At 39.5% G+C, this 18,784-nt stretch overlaps 2 protein-coding genes across 3 annotated transcripts in view; one reads left to right on the top strand and one right to left on the bottom strand.

Moving 5' to 3' along the window:
* Window positions 1-18,784, top strand: part of LOC135713948 (uncharacterized) — a 191,478-nt gene that overhangs the window by 35,125 nt on the left and 137,569 nt on the right. The window lies entirely within an intron of this gene.
* LOC135713949 (uncharacterized) lies at window positions 1,791-12,961 on the bottom strand. Its single transcript, XM_065237169.1, has 2 exons — window positions 12,211-12,961; window positions 1,791-1,837 (listed from the first exon to the last, which is right to left on the bottom strand). Exons 1-2 carry the CDS (start codon window positions 12,959-12,961, stop codon window positions 1,791-1,793), a joined length of 798 nt encoding a protein of 265 aa, XP_065093241.1.

Genomic DNA, 18,784 nt, shown 5'->3' with positions numbered 1-18,784 from the left:
CACTGTGGTGATCGTGGCACTACACTTGAGGAAGAAGGAATATAACTAGATTTACATCCAAGAATTACAACAACAAAAACTTGGATAATGATTTATTCGGATAATCTCGCTGGATTGTCTGTGGCTTCGTTGGACTATAACGTCTGAAAGGATTGGAGGAGGTGGGTGGGGATACGTTTGGAAAACTGCTTTGCTTTCTTCTTCGTCGGCCTCTTACATTCGTATTTTTGTCAGTTAAGGGTTCTACGGTTTTATTCTTGCTTTTATAGTGGTTTTAGCAAGAGCAACAACCCGCTTCCATCTAGTGAAGAGAAGATACGCTTTATGAGAGTGTGGATATTCGTAATACTATTCAGTTCATAATGATGTAGATAATGGCCGAAGCTATTCTTGAAGCTATGGTCTATCCGTTAGCTACGGACATCGTAGATAGAAGCACAATAGGGATTAACGACATCTTCTCATCTCTATGCAATGTAGCGCTGCTTAAACAAGAACAATGGTGCCTCGTTATTTTAAGCCGTTTATAATCGGCAAATGAGGCAATCAAGAAGAACAATGAATGAATGACAGAAAATTATCGATTTTTAAACGATAGACGGTCGAAAGTTAAGGCTTTAAATTCAGGTAGTCCCTTGAATCAAAAATATTCTTCTTAGGATTTTTGTCACAATATTATCACCGATCAAAAGTACGAATTATTCAGAGACTTGACACTTGACCTTTATATCTAGCAGACGATATAATTAAAATAAGATGTTTAATCAATAACAAATAGGACTGACTTGAGGGTAATTTACTATTTGATAGGATTAACACAAACAACAATTTCGAACAACCACTCATAAACCCCTAGTCACGAACCGAGTAAACCTTACCAATCAAGCAAAATCAAACCACATCCAATTTCGTCCATAGTTTGGCTCACAGACAATGGCAAAATCTCTTTCATCACCGCTTCCTAGAAATCACATCAAATCTGGATGAGCCCAATTGGATGGAATCACGTCATATGACGCTCGAGATCTGTCGATTCATACATAATATCCTTAATATCGTTATTCAAACACCAAACTCCTTTTCTTAAACACAGAAAGCTATGAAGAGAAACAATACAATGACGCAGGGCAGCAGCCTTCGACTATAAGGACAGTTTGTGAGCAAGTCATCCCACGCGTGATGATTTCTGCTCTCTTGATATTCGTTGATGGGATTTCAACAATGATGAAGCACAATCTTGAAGCCTTTAATCAGCTAAATGGATTCATTCGTGTACCATCGTACAAACGATCTCATCAACGCATAACATGAGCACTCAATTGAAAGTGTGAGTCAAAATTAGTGTCTTTGAAAATAAATCAACATTTTGGAACATGGAAAAACTTCGACTAAAATTATGTTTCATGATTCTATTGGAGTTACTGGAGACCACATGAACGGAGAATGCGATTTACTGAGCTGCGGTTCAATGTAAGAAAATGAAGAAAGGAATATGTGGAGTGTATTAGTGAGAGAAATGAATCATGTCGGAAAAAAAGGTTGCCCACTGGGACTCCACAACCAAGAACGTTGCGATTATCTAACCTGTGCTTTCGCCACTGCTCTCTTCATGCTTTGGAATCTAGATAGGCTAAAAGAAAACAAGAAGCGCTCATAGTACGATAATTTGATTTCGCATGCTTTTTTACTGCTGAACGAGAATTGGAGAGAATCGAAGGGAGTGTGTGCGTCGTTCTATAATGTTATAATGTGTAGACGGAACACAAAATAAAAAAGGCAAAAAAAAACCATTACATTATCTGCGAGGTCAACTTATTATCGTTCGCTGCAGGATTGGCTGCGGAGGATAATAGGAAATGCAACTAACATTCAATGTAACAGATTTTTGGATTGCGTGTTGGAATTAACACTTCAAATCCTTTTAAAGTTGCCCTGCATTTCCATAGGTATTCTCGAAAGAATTGTATAGGAAATCTATGAATTGCTAGACCACTGAATGTCCCAGATTGATTTTTTTTTTTTCAAAATCTTGGATAACGGAGGATTTTCTAAAGCACAAATCTCAAAAATATGTCGTAGTTAAAGACTTAAAACATGTGTCGAGCCAAACCTTAGAAATTTTCTTAAATCCCAAATTTATATATTTTATTTATTTAGACCGTTTTGATACAATTATAAACAAAAAATATGTCTTACTTCTAAACAATATTATATCCAAACTATACTAAACAGTATATTGTTTACATTGTATTACTTTTGCGTGTTCAATAATTAAGGAATAGAATTGAAGTATTGCTTCTATTTAGCTTTTGTCATTGTAAAGTCATTAGCTTCGCTATGCACAGTTCGAAAAAGTAGTGTAAATTTCTGTTGAATATGATGCATATAAATGGAGCGTCACATATCATATACGTTTACATTATATATCATGTAAAGTTCTGACATATTTCATGCAACGTAGCAAATATTGTATACACAAGCCCATCTTTGTAAACAACATTGTTTCCAAGTTGCTAGGTTGCGTGAAATGAATGTTTACATCTCAATTAAAATTCAGAATTTTTATCTGTGTGCTTATTGTTAGCTGCCATCATATTATTCAAAGGTCCAAATTTGGCATAAACAGAGGTAAGCATGATTGCTTTCTCACCCTCATGGGTCTAAGTTCAATCCCAGCCGAGGTCGGTGAGATTTTTCTGAGGCATAAAAATCTCTGGTCACGTCTTCCTTTGGAAGGAAAGTATAGCCGTTGGTCCCGCCCCATGTGTATTGAATGGGTGCGATATCTTACGCAGGTGTAGAAGCTGCCTTCCTGCACATTCGGTTGCCGTCAATGGATGGCAATCGATGTCCGTCGGTGATTGGCACTATATTGCGGAACAGAGACCGACGTTAAATAAAGGAAAGAAGAAGAAGAAGAATGCATACACAGAAAAAAAATCTGCATTTTATTACGCATTTCCCACCAAACTGGACAAAAAAGCGCGTTTTCACTTATTAAAAAGTGTGATAAAAGTGCACGTTTACGTCAAATCGTTTGGTTATCTTGGGTGCACTTATTCCTTATGGAGCATTTTCCGAACAGTCCAGTTTTAGTTGCAACTAACAATACTGATGATGTAAACATCCAAACAAAATGGCGCGCGTTTGAAAAAAAGTGGTCTGATTTTCAGGCAAAAATATCAAATATAATCGTCAATTTCAAAACAGCTAAAAAAAGATAAAGATAAAACACAGGTACTTCACTAGAAAAAAAAAGTACACTCAGGTCTTTTTTTTACACGGGGGATACGAACCGTGTAAAAAAAAACCGTGTAAAAAAAACCTACGAGATTTTGATTTTTCACATGTTTAAATGTTTTTAAAAAATCGGATTTTGATGCCATTTGTAATTATAGCATGCTATGGTCCATATAGACATATTTTTAAAATTTCTGTATTTACACCAAAAATTGTGATTTTTTTTTTCTAAGTATGCCATTTGATTACCTATAGCTTGAAACGGATAATGTGATTGGAATCAAGTCGATAGGTTGTATCGTTGTCGAGAAATCGTTAAAAACGTAGCGTGTAAATCGTGAAAAACCGTGTAAAAAAAACCGCGTAAAAAAATACGTGTAAAAAAGACTTCAGTGTATGTAGAACAAGCTATAAAAAATTAAGGCTGTGAACCATTTGCCGAGTTAAATTTAACTCGTAATTAAAAGTGACATTTCGAAAGTTATTTCTTATGTTCGAAAATCCCCGTGCTGTCGATCGACCGGTTTTCGATCCATGGTCGTCAAAATTTAACTTATTGTCTGTCAGAAATAACCATGCTCGGATAGCAGGGTTAATCGATAACTTTCCATTTGTCAAATTTTAACCAAAAGTTAAAAAAAAAATTCGCCAAATGGTTCAGAGCCTAAGTCGATTAATCAATTGTAAATATTATTTTCGTTTCCACCCGACTTGAAAAACATGGTTTCAAGAAAAACGTGATTAAAGATAAATTGCATGCCGGGAGCGCGCAGGTAGTCTCCTAGTCCCGTATTCTTTAGACTCTAAACTATCATTAAGACCAAAAAAATTTTATTTTTAACCCGCTACAGTGGCCAAACTCCTTAAGGAAATACCAATACATGAGTTCAGGAGTGCTAAAAAGACAAATAATTATAAACCGCGTTAGAATTATTTAATAGAATTCCCTTTCTCATGTTACAGCTAGTATAAATTTGACAGATCGATGTCCTTCTATACCACTTGAAATCACTGAAATGGGGTCAATTTTTGATGAACGAGTTCGACATATGTTATGAAAATTCGTACAAAATCAGGGCTTAAACACATCGTCAGGACTCCAGAAGTGCTGGAGCTGAAACTTCCGTGTCAACTGTGATTAATTTTCGTGACGAATGTGGCTGGTAATTAAGGCAAAGGGACTAAGAGGCGTATTTTTCTGGATAAGGCAGAACCCTTTGATATTTGGAATTCAGTTCCCATCCAAGTAGTGCAATTCATTCGAAATGTAATACCTGACTGGGAAAATGCTTTCGGTCAGTCTATGTCGGTCGCTTCATAAAATGGTGTTACGACATGCTGATAAAGCAATATTACAACGAGGAATATATCATAATAGATCTAAGTACTGGTCACAGTGATCAAAATACCCAACACGGAAAAAAAGGCAAAGGGAGAGATATTTTTGCATTTAACTATGCTAAGTTGAAGGTTATATATGTAGTATATTTGATGTATACTCATGACAAAAATTAATGCAAGCGTTCAATCTTTATGATGATTTTCTTAAGTGACAACCCTTTTAAATGTGGTCCGTTACCTACAGATTAAAAACCCTTGACAAACACCAAAATTTCATCGATAATAAACCGAGGATCAAATCCGCCACCATCAAATAGAAGAAGCTAATGGCACCTCTACAATTCACGCATTTAGTAATTTGACCGATAATGATTCAACTAAATCTATTTATATTCACAAAAGCAGCTAACTCGGAATGTTCCGTTAAGAAAATGTTAAGTACACATTTTAACTCTGTTTCCAAGAAAATGAAGGCATCATCAGCATGTCTCCCATTTCAAGGTTTAGTACTCTGTTGCGGAGACGTAGAAGGTGTTGGGTCTCACTTACTCGGAGAAGAGATTTTATGTGCCAGCTATAGACACGATAACTCTGGGAAAAATATCGTGGGTGTCAAAAAGCAGCTCGTTTTCCATGAATCATCATACATGGTTGGCTTACCGCATATGACCGCATTCATATGGAAGGAATGATAAATGAAAGCCCGTGAAAATTGTCACTTTCTAATGAGGGTGGCAGCTGGGAATTCACTTCCTCTCGTCTTTTGTGTTGCTATCTAGCGCTGTATATGGCTTTTGTTTTAATGCGCGTCATGGCATATCATCACGTAATTATGAAACGTCATACTGTTTTCATGTGTCTAAAACGTGTCAAAGCCATTAGTAAAGCCATTTTTGTATGTCTACTGTTTTCTAAATTAATTCAATCACCTGTCAACAGTGGAATAATTCTTCCAAAACTGAAATGTGATAGTGGATGGTATTGATCCATTAATCAATTAGCTGCGCCCAATAAGCTTGCGGACGTGTTATGAATACTGTAATATAGTATAGCGAATCGTGCATTGCACTTGGTTCTGTTTAGCTGCTCAAAAGTTGGTATTTGTAGCGCTGTATATTTCAATGTACACTAATGCCTTACTCGCTTCCTGTTGACCGTAATATGTCGGTAAATAAGTTTCACGATGTAAGCAAATAGTAACAAATGGCAGAAAAACTGTTTGTCTTCCTCTCTTGTGGGTAACAACATGCATCGAATGAACGAAAGAAATCCGAGTAAAGCAAAGCCACCACGTTTACGCTGCTTCAAATGAATATTAATCGCGTGACCGACACTTTTTCCAGATATTTTCCGGTGTCGACCGTTGTTCGTGGTCAATTGGGAAACTCTACCCAACACGATGTAAGTGATATCTAGCTCTTGATGTCTAACAAACCAACGACGTGCACATGACAGCTAGGATCAGGATTCACATTTTGAAAAACCAGCTATGTATTATGCAGCAACCTTTCTGAAATCCTCCGTGCAACGCATTTCGGAATGGAACGTTGAAATGATGCATCATTTATATGGGAGAGTGAAAACTCGGAATGGTCAAAGTTAGGCTACGTGGTGTAATTTGATCAGCTGGTTTATTGATTTCATCGACTGGCACGTCAGTACCAGCCATTCCGGGGGCAATGAAAGCTATAAATGATTGAGTGTGATTGGCTGATGAATGCATACGTAGCTACGTTTGGAATATGATGTTGGAGTGCTCTGATTTATCCATAGGTACTATATATTGTTAGTCTGGCACGTTATGGTTTATGAAACTAATCAAGCAGACATAAATCATTTCACCATCGTGCCAAATTCAAGCAATGCGTTGTTAGGTATATTAAATAAGGAAATAAGCCAAATATGGCAGGACTTAATATTGCAAATGTTCAAAACTACCAGCCAAACCTCAAATCACTTAGTCAATTAACTGAAACCTCACTTCAAGTGAGAAAGAAGCCCGTTTCGAGTCAGTTCTTGTATTCTGCATAAATCACTCTAATACCAATGATGCTTTCAGCGAAATGAAATCCCCATCCCCAGGTTCAGGGTGATAAGATACAGGTCGTTATATGATTAAGCGAGCTCTAGCTACTAGCCTCAGAAATAACGATTCAGTATCCACTTTCTCACGGTATGGTTGAGTTGAGCCATGGCAGCTGTAACACACGGCCAATGAGAGTAACTCAAAATTAAGTCGAATTTGACTCAACTTTGCAAAAACTGGAGAGTACTCAGCGAGTGAGTAAAATTTTCTTCACTTTTCCGGGAAAAACTGCTTGAATTTAAGGAAACTCGACCAAAATTTTACTCAGTCTTGGAGTATACTAATATACTGCATTTCACGGTTTTCCTCATATTTAAGGCTATTTTCCTTGAAAATTGTGGAAAATTTTACTCAACTGAGTTGTCTCAGTTTCATGTTTCTCTCATTGGTCGTGCAACAATCTTCCTTTCAACGAGATTTTCCACTGTTGATACCACCAGACCAACCTAGTCGACCGCCTCGCCATCATAGTATTTCATCCTTCCGCAAACCAATTTGTGGTCGAAGAAAAGATAGCGGATGCGCAAGGCGAGGATATGGAAATTACGTCCAACGTTTGTATCGCCTATCCGGCAGGTTCTCACCGCCGACAATTCATAATGCGATATCTTCTTTCCGGTCTGGTCCCGGCCAGTGGCGCTCTTTCTCGCTCCGGTTGGTGCACCTGGGAGAACTTCTCCAATTATTCGCTTCATGTGCTGCCACCATAGTTTTGTTAATTAGTTGGTTGCTAACTGGTTCGGATGGTTTGAGTGCTTATTCTATGTGACTTTTTGAACGGATAATTTTCCGGTTAACCAAATGATTCCGCTATCAATTTCACGAATTGTAAATTTTAAGTAGTATCGCGAATGGTTGAGCAATTTTGTTATTATTTGGTGGTTAGCGCTTCGATTCGAGCACCGAATTAATCCAAAATTTTTATTACTTATTAAATATGACTTTTACTTTGCAACATAATAACAGATAATAACTATGTGTGATAATTCTGAACGATACTTAAATAGCATGAACAAATTTCCGTGCTATTTTGAACATATTAGGCAATGATGTTGTACCAGGAGAAAATGTTGTACCAGCTCAAACGTAACAATCTAAAGTGTGGTGAAGGTAGAATCCGGAGGCGATCTTTCTTCACGATGCACAGTAGAGTAAGACATAGAAAATTTGGCCAAAATTATGTTCGTATTATTATGAGTATGAAATCACCTGAAAATATCTAAAAACAATTATGGAAGATAAGTGTGCACCCTACAGCTATTAAACTAGATCAATTTGAATTACCTGCACAGAAAAAAATCTGAATTTTAACTGTCGCGTAAATCTGTCGTTTAATTTTGAGCTATATTTCGCAAAAACAATCCGCGTAAAAAAACCGCGTAAATTCCGAAATCCGCGGGAAAAAACCGTGTAAATTACGAAATCCGCATAAAAAACCGTGTAAAAAACCGCGTAAAAAGCGACTCCAGTGTACTTAAATTTGAGTTTATCTATTATTACTCAACCGATTAGAAAATTTGAACCAACGACTGATTCACTCAATGTTGGACATCAAATGATAGAACCCAACATTGCGTATTTTTAAACTTAATTCTTACCGTGTAGGAAATGCGGACTGAATCAAAATGCTTGTCAAAAGCTGTCAAAGTGCAGCCAGCAACAAAAGATTCATAGTGTGAAATGTTGATAGACTGTGTGGGAAACTGTCAGGCAATTGTCACCACAGAAATAAAATTAAAGGGTTGTGTCCTAGACACGACCGCAGTATGACGTAGAACCACACAAAATTGATGTTTTTCATGCATTTTTGACTATTATACTTTATCTTAAAATTTTCAAGTATTTCAATGTTTCGGTTATGGTTGACTCAAAACAATTTACACATTTGATGGTGGGGGGGTAGGAGAGGTTGATGGTGGGGGGGAGAGGTTGTTGAGGGGAGGGGGGGGGTGAGCGATTGTTGAGGGAGAGGCGAGAGGTTGTTGAGGGGGGGGCGAGGGATTGTTATGAAGGGAGGAGGGGGTACATGTATTGCTTTTCCTCATTGTGGTCACGTCGTGATCCACCTTAAGCCGCTGATTAAGACCTGCTTACTGCTGCTAGGACCAAGTGCCACGCCGCCGTCCGAAGCGACAATTAGCAAAAGCATTTCATTTAATTTAAATGATCTTTATTTCTTGTGATTGTGTGGTTTACATGTATGAATTTTTCAAGTGACACAGATGCGTCTTTTCAACTTTAGTACAGTGAGATTTTAATTATTATTTACAGTTCCTAGTCCTATCAGGTCTATTTTAAAGTATGACCACCTTGGTGGGATTGGTTTGATTTGAATTGGAAAAAGGAGACTACTTATAACTACTATTTACAACTACAACTAACCTTCAACTACTATGTACACCTAACCTACTATATACAAATTGCTTATCAAAGCATGTTCTGATAAATTACATTTTTGTGCAAATTTAGTCTTAATTTCGTTAATTTTGGAATCTATTTTGGCAATGCCTGCCTCTTCATGTAAATTTGTTATTCTAGTGTCGAAAGGACGATCAAGAACCATCCTCAGCACTCTATTCTGAGCTACATGAATTTTGTTCCTGTGAGTCTTTGCACATGATTCCCACACCGGAGCTGCGTAGAGGATCGAGGGTGCTATGATTTGTTTGTAGACGGCCAGTTTGTTCACCCTTGAGAGGCGGGATCTGCGGCAAATCAGCGGATACAGACTCCTAACCAAGGCGGAACACTTGACTACGGTTTTCTCCACATGCGAGCGGAATAGGAGCTTTTCGTCAAACAACATCCCGAGATAGGTTACTTCGGCGGACCACTCAACCCTTGTGCCATCCATGATTACAGTACAAGAGGGAGCCGGTTTTAGTTTGGGTGATTGTCGATGGAGGAACATGATTGTTTGTGTTTTGGAAGCATTGATTTTGATTTTCCACGTGGTGGCATAATCAGCAAAGGCGTTAAGGCATCGTTGAAGTTTGTTCGTTATTTCGCGAGGCATCCTTCCTTTGACGGCTATTGCGGTATCATCTGCGAACAGGAAAAACACGCAACCGTCTCCAAGGGGAGGAATGTCGGAAGTGTAAATGCTGTAAAGCAAGGGGCCCAGCAGACTGCCTTGCGGGACTCCTGCTGGGATGGAAAACGTGTCTGAAAGACAACCATTCAACGATACCTTAAACGACCTTTGCTGGAGGTAGCTACGGGTGATTTTAACAAGATGCAAAGGAAAGTTGAAGTTACAAAGTTTGTATACAAGCCCATTGTGCCAGACATTATCAAACGCTTTCTCAACGTCTAATAATGCCATGGCTGTAGACTTGTTACTTCGGATGTTATTCATCACCCGTACTAGCTGATGATTTGTGGAGTGCCCCTTCCTGAACCCGAACTGTTCCGGTAGGAGAATGTTGTGTTCCTCGACAAACTTGAGCAAACGATTGAGAATAAGTTTCTCGAACAATTTGCTCAGCGCTGAAAGGAGGCTGATTGGTCTGTAGCTTGAAGCTAGCGTTGGGTCCTTCCCGGGTTTGCGGATAGGTATGATTTTCGCTGTTTTCCAGATACTTGGAAAGTAGTGCAGTTCCAAGCATCTGTTGAAGACAGCAGCCAGCAGAGAGTGAACCTTCATGCTGAGATTTTTCAATACTAGGTTGAATATTCCGTCAAACCCGGGGGCCTTCATGTTTTTGGTGCATTTCAGCGTTGAGCAAATCTGTTCCATTGTGATTCTATCCTCCGGAGGGATGGCACAAGGGGAGGAATCAAGGTTGAGTACGCATTGCTCTACCTGAACTTCGAGCGGACTTTGGATGTTGAAGCCAAGCAAGTGCGATTTGGCAATATGCTCACCAATTGCATTTGCTTTCTCCTGAGGGGTGATTATGAGCCGATCGTCATCATTTTCATCTTTGAGTGGAGGAATGGGTTTGGGGTGCGTCTTTAGGACCTTAGCTACCTTCCAGAATGGTCTGGAGCGGTCGTCCAGATTCTGGACAAGCCGCCCGAAACTTTCGTTCTGGAGTGAGACCATTCTGGAAGCAATCTCCTTGTTCAGATCGGCCATTTCACGTCTGCTCGCTAGATCTCCGGTTCTCTGGAACTGGCGTCTACGCACATTTCTCAAGCGAATCAGTAATTGGGTGTGGGAATCAATGGCAATAAACTTACCCCTCACAGGAACTCGTCGGACGCACGCCTCGTCAGCCACGGTTATGGCTTGGTGGAGTCCCTCCAACGCTCGGTCGATGTCCTCCACGGTGTCAAGCGACGGGTTGTCGATGATGTGCCTGTCTACCACGCGTCCAAACTGGGCCCAGTTTACGCGATGGTAGTCCTTGCGCAGGCTTGAAGCAGGAGCCACGTTGCAGCCCAGTTCAGCCACCACCGGTTGGTGGTCGGAGCTGAGTTCGTTCAATGCTACCGGCTTGGACAAGCCGATATTTGTCAGGAACAGGTCTAGCGTCGATGGGTTGCCCGCCGGTGAGATAAATGTTGGCTCATCCGAAAACCAAACGGAGTACAGCCCATGCTGTGAGTGGTCGAACAGCAGACGACCGTTCTGGTTCTGCTGGTAGTTCCGCCAGGCCTCATGGCGAGCATTCAGATCTCCTCCAACTACGAAGCGGGAACCGGTACGGGTGATGGTGGACAGGTCTTTTTTGAATTTAGCCGCTAGTCCACTGCTGGCGGCACACTGTCGAGGGCAGTAGACGGCGATGAACTGGACGTATCCAGTCGACGACTCCACCTCCACACCAAGGGCCTCGATGATAGAGGTGCGGATATGAGACAGAGTGTGGTATTTTATTCCTTTCTTGACGACGACCGCAACACCACCCCCCCTGGAGCTGGTGCGATCAAGCCGAATAATGTTGTGGTCAGGCAACCAGAAGCTGTCGCCGGACTTTAGATGGGTCTCTGATAGGAGGCCCACGTCGATACTATGCTTGCGGAGGAAGTCAGCAAGCTCGAACTTTTTGGCTCGTACAGAGCAAGCGTTCCACGTGACTATAGTTAACGGTTTAGACGCCATACCGAATGATAAACTTACCGAGCACTTGGATCTGTTCGGGTTTGTTGCGGCACTGACGAAGAGCGCTGGTCATGTCGACGAAAATCTTCATCAGCTCATCCGCAGAGAAGAGATCGGGATTGGCGTTTTGTGCTTCTGGTTGTCTCCAGAATCCAGGGGGTGATGGAGAGCTTTGTCCAGCTGAGGCACCAGACGTTTCTTGACGGGGGCCGGATTGCACCCGTGGATTTGCTTGACCATGTTGCGTACCACGAAGAGGTGGGAAGTCCTCCACCCTGAATGCCGGAGTGTTTTCCTTCTTCCGTCCTGGTTGGCTTCTTGTGGACGCTTGCTTTCGGATCCGCTTGAAATCCTCGCGTTTGGGACACTGTTTGTCGGACCCTTGACTCGTCGACAACGCACTCGGAGGAAACATGATTTTGGGCGCATTTGCCACAGCGCGGATTGATGTAGCAGTTTCGGGTGCCATGCCCGAAATTCAGGCAACGCTGACACTGGGTGACGTCGTGACGGCCGCCACGGTATGGCTCCCATTGAACAATGATGAAGTTGATGGAGCGGATGGCCTTCAACGCATTGAGCGTCACCGTTCCCTTCTGGAAATGAACCAGGAAAAGGCAATCCGGGTACGTTTTCACGTTTTCGTCTCTCCTCGTCATCCGGAAGACTGCGATTGGGGCTAGCTTGTAACGGTCCTTAAGTTCTTCTTCGATCGACTTGGGGTTGAAGTTCGGTAAGCCCCTGATGACTACCTTGAAGGGCTTCTCACCGGGGATGTCATGTGTGAAGTATTCCGCCCTGGAATCCTTCAGGTACTTCACGGTTGCTTCGTACTCCGCTTTGGTACGCAGCATCACCTTGGTGCCGATCCTGCTCAGCTTGAATTCAGCTGCAACGCCCAGCGATGTGAGATCGCTAATGAGCGTGTTGAGTGGCACTTTCATCACCACCAGTGGAGGAAGCTTGACTTTTGCCGTACTCGGGACGGCAGAATTTTCATGCTCGACGGTAACGCCGAATTCACCGATGTCGCTGACGTTCGTCATGGTGTCACGGCCACTCGCACCATCGGACTGGCCCTGATTCTTCTTCCTTTTCTTCGTCCGCTTCACTTCCGCTGGTAGGGCATTCCCAACATCGGTGGGAAGAGTAGCGTACCTATTTGTGATAGGTACGCACGAGCTACCTTCACCACTATTCTCCGCTTTCTCACGGAGCTTGCTCCGGGAGCGCTGCCTTCCCATCACACGATGAAACCGGCACTACGACACGAACAAACGCGCAACTCGAACAACTCGACTGAGCGAGCCAAAACCGGACTAAACTGCTTGACTACTACACTATTCGAGCCTCAGTTGGAACCATAAATGTACATCAACTGGACTGAATGAGTGAAGTGCAAACGATCGACTCAGTGAGATGAGCATTAGCAAAAGCATGTCAGCAGCGCTGTTTTATATCTTTTCAGGTTCAGAACCTGATAGGATTTCCCGCAGTTTTTTATGAATGGGGCGGAGCAAAAAGTTTCTTTTGTGCAGAATATGTAATAAAGGATGGACTTTGTATGTTAATATAATTGCATATATAGAGGTACCAGATATGTTTTACAGTCAGTTGTTGGTAATTCATCGAGTGTATGTCTCCTATTAAGCAATTTTTTTTTTTTTTTTTGAAAATGTTGGCTCTGCATGTAAAAAATTAATTGTTCATACATTATTGGGGTTTTGCTTAAAATTTATTTCTCGAAAAAAATGATCGTCATACATAGTCCATGTCTTTTTCGGGTTATTGTTAAGGGGGAGGGGAGGGGGTTGTTAAGCGGGAGGGAGTTTTTCATGCACGTTTTTACAAGTATCATTCATCATTGTGGTGGACACGCCGTGATCCACCTTTAGCCGCTAACCTAGTCCTGCTTGATGCAGGACCTAGCGCCACGCCGTCCGAAGCGGTAATGAGCAGTGGCATGAGAGCAGCGCTGATTTATATCTTTTCAGGTTCAAGCAGAATGATGTGCAACCAAGTGGTATTCGTTTATGATGACTGGGTTTGGGAAAAAGGCTTATTTCATGAAATCAGTGATAAAATTATCATTTGTACATTTTCAAACGTTTAATTACAGAAAAATTGAAAAATATTTATTTCAACAGGTTCGTAATGTAATATCCTATCGATTGGCGTATTTGGATTTTAATTTCATCTATAAATGACAAAGTTACAAGCGTTCAAAACCTAACACTCCTTCACCACACATATTTTTTGACTTGCACCCCAGTATAGTCGACAAAGACGTAGTTCTACGTCAAAAAAAAAACCACCCACAATTTAGGTTAAAAGAACCCAAAAATAAGTAGGGGAATTTACGTATTCTCGTCAATCTAAGCAGCGTCCGAATTTCTATTAGCGATTTCTCAGCGTCACACACATACATGAAAGGTTTGTTTGTTGACATTTATCTGCTGCTTGCTGTTCTACCAATTCCAATCGACAGAATTGATCAAAACGGGTTGAACATGTTTTTACAACGCTCCAAACTTCTCAGGTGAGAGTGACTATTGTCGGCAGTCTCTTTTTCTTCGGCACCCTTTCCATTTGAACTGCGTGTTAACCAGCTGTTCTATTATCGGCAACTCGAAATCAGCCGTATTTTGTAGTATGTATATTTCATTTAAAGAAAAATATGGTATAACAGGAATTCACAATCGTAAAAATGTAATCAGATTGAAGCTGAAAAGGTAAGGAATCGGCTTAATACATTCAGCGAAGAGTTTTGATGGGAAAATACAGTGAAATAAACGTTTCAATTTCGGTTGCCGAAAACAGTCAATGGGTGCCGAAGCCATAATTTACCCTATATCCGTTAAAGTCTCAACTTGGTTAAAATCAAATGACGCGTTGATTTATTTTTACCAAACGGATAAGTAATCTGTATATTACCTAATGTTAGGTAGAAAAAAATATGTAAAACGGTTGTTAGGACGCGGGACTAATAAATTTTATAAATTCAAGCTTAAAATTGCATAAGGTCCTAAGTAACATTGATTGATTCTCTTCGTCGACTTTCTCTTTCGTTAATAACTTGAGCACATAACCGTTTCCTGTTGTGTTTGTCGTATTTGGTGCTAGATAAAAACTTCTTTTATCTTAAAATTCCCAGGTATTTTTGACAATCTGTGTGTTGAAAATACCTAGTAATGTCTTTACATGGCCGTGGGAATTTAAAGAGAAAGACGACGAAGAGAATCTTCAATGTTACATAGGATCAAATGCAATGTTCAGCTTGAATTGTATCATGATTTCAATTAAATGTTTGATTATCACGATATATTTTTATAATTTGACTTATTATGACCAGCAACATCATGTTGCAGGCAAATTCACCATTCAATTCAGTTTATAAATCATAACCGCAAAATTGACTTCAACTTACCCAACGCTGAGTAACTTTGAAGTTGTCGTTGAGTAAAAATAGCCCAAAGATTCCGACTTTTCCGTACTTGGATGTAATGCTCGGAAGGAATTTCTGGTAGTTAAAGCATGAGCTTTTATTTCTCATAACATGTTATAGCGCTATAGTCTGAACGTGAATTGTTGGATTAATACTATGCGTCCTGGTTTTTATTCTGTTATGTTGAGATATTCGATCAGGAAAAGTTCAAAATCTTCACGAAACTCCTGTTTTTGGTTTTTTTTTTACGTAGGACTACTTCTGTTACGTTTACAGAGATCTCTTACGTTTACAGAGATATGTAATTTTTTGGTAAGAGCCTTCAGAAAATAAAGGAATTGCAAATAACTTTTCAGGAAGCAATTTTTTATGTTAATATTTTCTACAAAAATGTTTGTTTTTATAACGTTATTTTGTCTTGGGAAGCAAGTCCCTAATTTCAATATTTCTTAAGATATTCAAGGTTTTGACCCAAAATTAGCACCATTTCCAACGCCAACAGTTCGAAGTTTTACAAAATGGGGTAAACCAGGCTAATTACATTTGAAAGTATACTTAAAATGCTGCCCAATGCATACCAAATCATTAGGCTTCTTAAGTATTCTTAATCCAATGAGCATTGAGGGTCTTGGAGATTAATCCGTCTCACATCTGTCAACACTTGGGAAATCGAATAGACTAAAGGCGATAAGAATTGTTATGGTAGGATAAGTGTGCCAGTTTTTGGCCCTAGTGGTCCTCTAAATGGCCCGATTTTAAATTTAACATATTTCATTCTTTTTAAAATTTATTTCGAAACATCGCATTTTATCGTATATTTTTCCACTTATCTAAGTAAAAATAATCATGAAAATTTGATTTAGGCCCTAGGTCTCAAAACTGGAGCACTCGTGCCATAACTGGCTTTACCCTATGATCATTACGAAGTCTGATTTTTTAAAGGCCGTGCACGCAGTTGCTACTCTGTTTTTGATCAGAACATGAGGAATTGCACAGAGAACCACATAGATGGCACTTGGTATTAGCTTAACCATCTTCAATGTGCAAGTTCACTAATTGAAACTATGAATATATCAGCACCGGTGCCGACCAGCGTCGGTGGTGTATAGGTAAGCGTGATTACCTCTCACCCCAGCAGGCCTGGGTTCAATACCAGTCTGACTCCGCCGGGATGTTGTGAGGCATAACATCTCTGATCACGCCGGAAGTATAGCCGTTGGTCCCCGATTCATGAGTTGATGAGTTGATAGGTAGGGTCCAGGTTTCGGAGCTGCCTCCCTGGTGTCGGTAGCATTGGTGCTCAGCACGGAAAACAAGATCGACGGAAAACAAATCAAGGAAAAAAATAAAAACAATGGGAAAATAGGTTGTACAAAATTTAATGGATGGAGTGAAAAGAAAGCTGCGGGCATTCGGGATGGGAGATTAGTAGTTTTTCATTCCCTGAAAATTTCAAATGTGCCATTTTTATCTATTACACCCTTAATTATATCCAGTCATTCCAACTAGAAACCATATAACATGTAATGCAAAAATTCCATGCATTGTGTTCCTTGAGTACAATTTTGAAAATGCATGATAAGATTACTGAATTTCGTTTTTTGGTTTCCCCAACTAAACAAAATTCTGCGGTATTCCATAACAGCCCATCCTGTTCTAAAGAGTGAGAAAAAATTATATTCTTTTTCTGGACAGTATTTTTTTTTTTTTTTCTGTGTTCAGTTTTCTAATCACTTAAACGGTTTTCGAAAAGCTATAGACTCCCACTGAATAAAAAACAAAATCTCTGTATGACATCCACCATGGACCATGAATAATCTCTCACTGCAGCTACACTCGCACCGGGCGAGTTTGTCACATACGTCACAAGATTAATGCTACTCCATTGGATATTTGTTCTACTTTCCGGTTCCCTTGCAGATGTAGTGGGCCAAGGACGCATTCAATGGTGGGAGAGCCCCACAGGAGATGAATAAGGCACAACCATAGTAGGTCCTGGGGATTTACACCTATCTATGTGCCCAATAGGGTGGGTTAACTTTACAAACCCAAACGTGAAACTTAAATTGGTAAAACTATGTTGAATAACTTTGTGGAAGATTGCAAATTAGCGTTCTATAAAAAAAATATAAATATGAGATCTATTTTTTCTTTAACTTAAAAAAAAAGTAAATTTTTGCCCTGATGTGGAATAAATGTGTGGTCTTTGGCGTTGTTCTGCATAGTTTTTCCAAGTATCAAATCGGACTCACAAACACCTATAACTTTACAACCCCAATAATTTTCAATGCTCTTTAACTTGGTGTCAGACTTAATGGACAATATTATTAATTTATTTTATTTATTTATTCATTAATTTTTTTTTTAACTTTTTTTTCTTATTAGTTTTTTTATTTATTTATTTATTTATTTATTTCTAGACGATGGTGTGTTATGATGCAAGACTTCTTTACCCAACTATTGTTTTGCTTCTCTCGTCATAACGACAGAACTTTCGCTAGCTAATAAAGCACTAAAGATTAATGTTGAGATTAGTATAGCATTTCCTCTCTAATTCTGAAAACGTAACGAAACACTTTGATTAAATGTATATTTTACTGCATAAATTTGAATTTTAATTAGCTGACGTTCAATACCATACAATATCAGCATTCAAACAAACGATCATCGGACTGTAACGATTGATGTAATTAGCTTTGCAGTTTATACTAAACTTATTGGCACTATATCTAAATTATAAAAAAAAACTACGGGAGAATATTGCCAATATCAAGACAAGGGTTTTTCACGAAAGTCCCAGAGACTTTCAAATAAATTGCCTTGTCTTGATATTGGCAATATTCTCCCGTAGTTTTTTTTTATAATAACAGGTGCGTTCATCTCAAGAACTTGTGTATGCATTGTTGCTGTAAATACGCTTCGTACAAGGATTTGTTCATCTGATTCGGTTTCAGGGAAAACACATGTATTGAGAACTTTTCCTAGAAATGCACTCAGAAGCTCAATTTCACCGCATATCAATATTTTCAAATTTGAATTTTTTAAAATGTTCTAAAATAATTAAAACATGCAATATCAGAAGCAAACGTGCACAACGAAAGAGTTCTCATTGAGTCCTCAGTTTTTTGAAGAAATTTAATTTTATATTTACGTTAATAAATGATCACTTTGCCCCCTGATACTATTGATATCTCTTTTGCAACAAAGTTTTTTTTATTTTATGAACGAATTTCTCATTAAATTTGAAGCAGGAATGGCGAAAATGTTACTTTAGTGACTTTTTGTCGAAAAAGGGGACTTTCCAGACAACCAGAATGCACGTATATTGAAACTTATGCCTGTGATAAACAAACATATATACATACAAACAAATCGTATAGAATGCAAAAAAATAAATGTTTTATACGTACAAAAGTGGTGGCCATATAGGGGAAATGTCTCTGAAATGGCCTATGGATCTAAGATTGGGCCCATCGCTAAAAATCTGCTATTTATCAATTTTATCTAGATGAACGCGTTATTGGGACTTAACTTATGGATATTTTTAGTTGCTATTGAAAATTTAGTCGATTGCTGAATTTATGTATGGGCCCAAATTAGGGACACTTAGGCCGACATTACC

Source organism: Ochlerotatus camptorhynchus, unplaced genomic scaffold, assembly GCF_037179485.1.
Source record: "Ochlerotatus camptorhynchus isolate MF236.1 unplaced genomic scaffold, CSIRO-AGI_Acam_v1.1 ptg000597l, whole genome shotgun sequence".
NCBI classification, from domain to species: Eukaryota; Metazoa; Arthropoda; class Insecta; order Diptera; family Culicidae; genus Ochlerotatus; species Ochlerotatus camptorhynchus.
Note: the sequence above shows the minus strand (reverse complement) of the source record. Positions and strands in the feature narration are given on the sequence as shown.

Bases quoted from the DNA above. Each gene is read 5' to 3' on its own strand.
- LOC135713949 (XM_065237169.1), bottom strand. From the start codon at position 12,961: ATGGGAAGGCAGCGCTCCCGGAGCAAGCTCCGTGAGAAAGCGGAGAAT. The intron at 1,838-12,210 runs GTCAGCGTTGCC...TATCCTCCGCAG, and splicing joins CCGTCACGACGTCACCCAGT to CCAATCCTGCAGCGAACGAT.